General features: G+C 56.2%; 2 protein-coding genes across 2 annotated transcripts; both read left to right on the top strand.

The window, feature by feature from the left end:
• Positions 1-100: 100 nt before the first annotated feature.
• On the top strand, positions 101-1213 carry PHYSODRAFT_342612 (hypothetical protein; the record flags this gene model as incomplete). Its single annotated transcript, XM_009541093.1, has 2 exons — positions 101-310; positions 1085-1213. The coding sequence occupies 2 exons, from the start codon at positions 101-103 to the stop codon at positions 1211-1213; spliced, it is 339 nt and encodes a 112-aa protein (XP_009539388.1).
• Positions 1214-2199: 986 nt separating this feature from the next.
• On the top strand, positions 2200-2367 carry PHYSODRAFT_534459 (hypothetical protein; the record flags this gene model as incomplete). The annotated part of the gene is made up of 1 exon (XM_009541092.1): positions 2200-2367. A coding segment is annotated over one exon (168 nt), but the record flags the coding sequence as incomplete, so codon positions are not given.
• Between the last annotated feature and the right edge of the window lie 22 nt (positions 2368-2389).

Genomic DNA, 2389 nt, shown 5'->3' with positions numbered 1-2389 from the left:
GGCGGCAACCTGCGTGCGGACTGCCGCTGTCGTTGCGCTCGCTGCCCGAGCCGAATGGCACCGTCGCGTTCGTGACCATGCCACCGTCGCGTTCGTGACCATGCCAGAGGAGACGCCCCCGATCACATCCAACACGGCCACGGTCGCCGCGGAAGCCTCCGAGACCATGCTGTTGACGGCACACACGGCGGCGCTGCGGCCGCCGTTGTGCTTGCTGCCCGAGTCGCCCGCCACCATCGCATCCGTGTCGCCGACGGCGGAGACGTTTCCGACCAGGTCCATCAAGACCATGATTGGGGGAATGCCGATGGTAGGGCGTTTCGGCGAGGGAGAACGGGTAGAGCGGTCGCGATACATAATGTCACATAAATAGACTATTGGTATTTGAAGTGGTTTACACAACATGTAAAGGCTCGCCTTTTTGGTGCCCATTTTGCTTTGGTTGATCTTTTCAAGCTTTCCCGCGCTGACATTTTTTTCCATGTCTTCGCTTTGACCAATCAAAACCTGTCTCCGAAAAATCGATGACAGTGATTGGCTGCCAAAGTTCAACAAGAAGTGTGATTGGTGGAATTAGTTCAAATCGATCCACTGTTGTTTGGTCGGCTTGCTCGGCTTGCTCCGAATCAAAATGACCTTCTCGCATCGGAGCTCATTTCCGATTTTGCAAGCTCGATCCCAAGTGTCCCTGGCTGACCACGCTCCGTTCTTCCGGTTTCCACGCCTCGAACGACGGTGGTACACATGTGCTGGCCGTACCCATCGTTTACGGCGCGTGGCTGCCCGTGATACTATGCACGCTGCGGTCAAGTCCAGCCTGCCAGTTCGCCCCTCACTCTCCAAGTCCAGCGTCGTTGGAGTCGCCACACGCTCAGCTCCTGTGTGTCGACGCATCTGCTGCTGCTGACCGCCTGTGCTACTTGACGCGCTGACCTCGGGACGCACCGGGCATGAAGTTGGACTCGCTGTCCGTCGTGTACCCACCCGACGACCACGTCCCGCACAACCGCCGCAACAGCGCATTTGTTGTCGATAACGCAGTGCTACTAGAACTGGCGCTGGGATGGTGTCGTTTGTCCCGTAGCCCCCAACTCTCCTCACGGCATTGCCGCCGGGTGTGGCTGTCAACCACGTTCAGCTGCGAGACGCCGAGATTCCGCTACAGGACCCCGAGATGGAGCGTCGGAGGCGGCACTGGACGACTGCCCACTAGACCTGCAGGTGGACGGCGTTCTCCCGCCCTTTTTCGCTTCCAGCGATCCTCATCGACGGACAACCGCACGTAGATGCCTCAGGAGGGAGCGGGGTGCCACCGGCGACAAAGATCAAGAGAGGCTACCGCTAGAAATGGAGCGTTCGAGTCCCATCGGGGGTCAAGATGGAGCCTGAAGTCGCCATGACGACGACGTCGCAAGCGCCCAATTTGCCCAGCGACAGGGACACGCAGGCGGCATTGGCACTTGGCAGCAGTGTATCTACGATGGGCGTCACCACTGTCGCCGTGTACCGTAGTTCGGACCGTCACTATGGGGCTTGCATGGGTCAACGTAACTGTGGAGACGATACCGAAGCCGCTACAGCACTTACATTTGGTAGCAATACTGGAGTAAATCTAAGTACCGTATGTTACCGTTGAACGCTTTGAGTACTCGTACTATTCATGACTCTGTGTAATTACACTGTATTCATCCCGCACTCGATATCCGATGCATTTTGCACGGTACCTTATCAGCACAGCTACGCTGCATTCCGCATGGCGGGCATTGAACCTGCACCGGTGGGTTCAAACTCCACCATACTAACATCACATACAACGATGAGTCGAACCACCCCATACAAAGCCTAGTACGTTCGGTCCCTTTGAACACTTCGAACATGGCCATACAAATAACAATATATTTGGTCCAATGGCTCAAGCGAGACCGATGCATGCAAACCAGTTAGAGATCTTTGCCGTGAAGGAGCCACTGGTACGCTAGCTGAGCTCGTCCACCACCACATACCCAATGCCACGAAAGCGGAAGCAGCGGTCGAGCACCTGCGAGCCCACAGCTAAGCGACAACAATCACGACGCTCGGGTCTTATCTCACCTTCAGCTCCCACCGGTCTAGGTACGATCCGTTGCTTACCTAGCGCTCGAGCAAGGTATCATATTGACGCGTGTCCACCGGCATACAGACCTCGCGGATGACCATGTGATGTTTGGATCTGTTTGGCGAGTTCTAAGTGCGGCTGGTTGGAGTTCAAAGCGTCCAACAGGGCGAAGCTTGAGTGATCTGTACCGCTATATCCGTCCCGGTGGTGACTCGAATGGAACAGAGGGTATCGACTATTTTCTGGGTGAACGAGCGCTTTTGGAGCACTATCGGCGGACATTGGTAGTGGAGG

The sequence above is a fragment of the Phytophthora sojae genome (assembly GCF_000149755.1).
Source record: "Phytophthora sojae unplaced genomic scaffold PHYSOscaffold_18, whole genome shotgun sequence".
In the NCBI taxonomy this organism is placed as follows: domain Eukaryota; phylum Oomycota; class Peronosporomycetes; order Peronosporales; family Peronosporaceae; genus Phytophthora; species Phytophthora sojae.
Note: the sequence above shows the minus strand (reverse complement) of the source record. Positions and strands in the feature narration are given on the sequence as shown.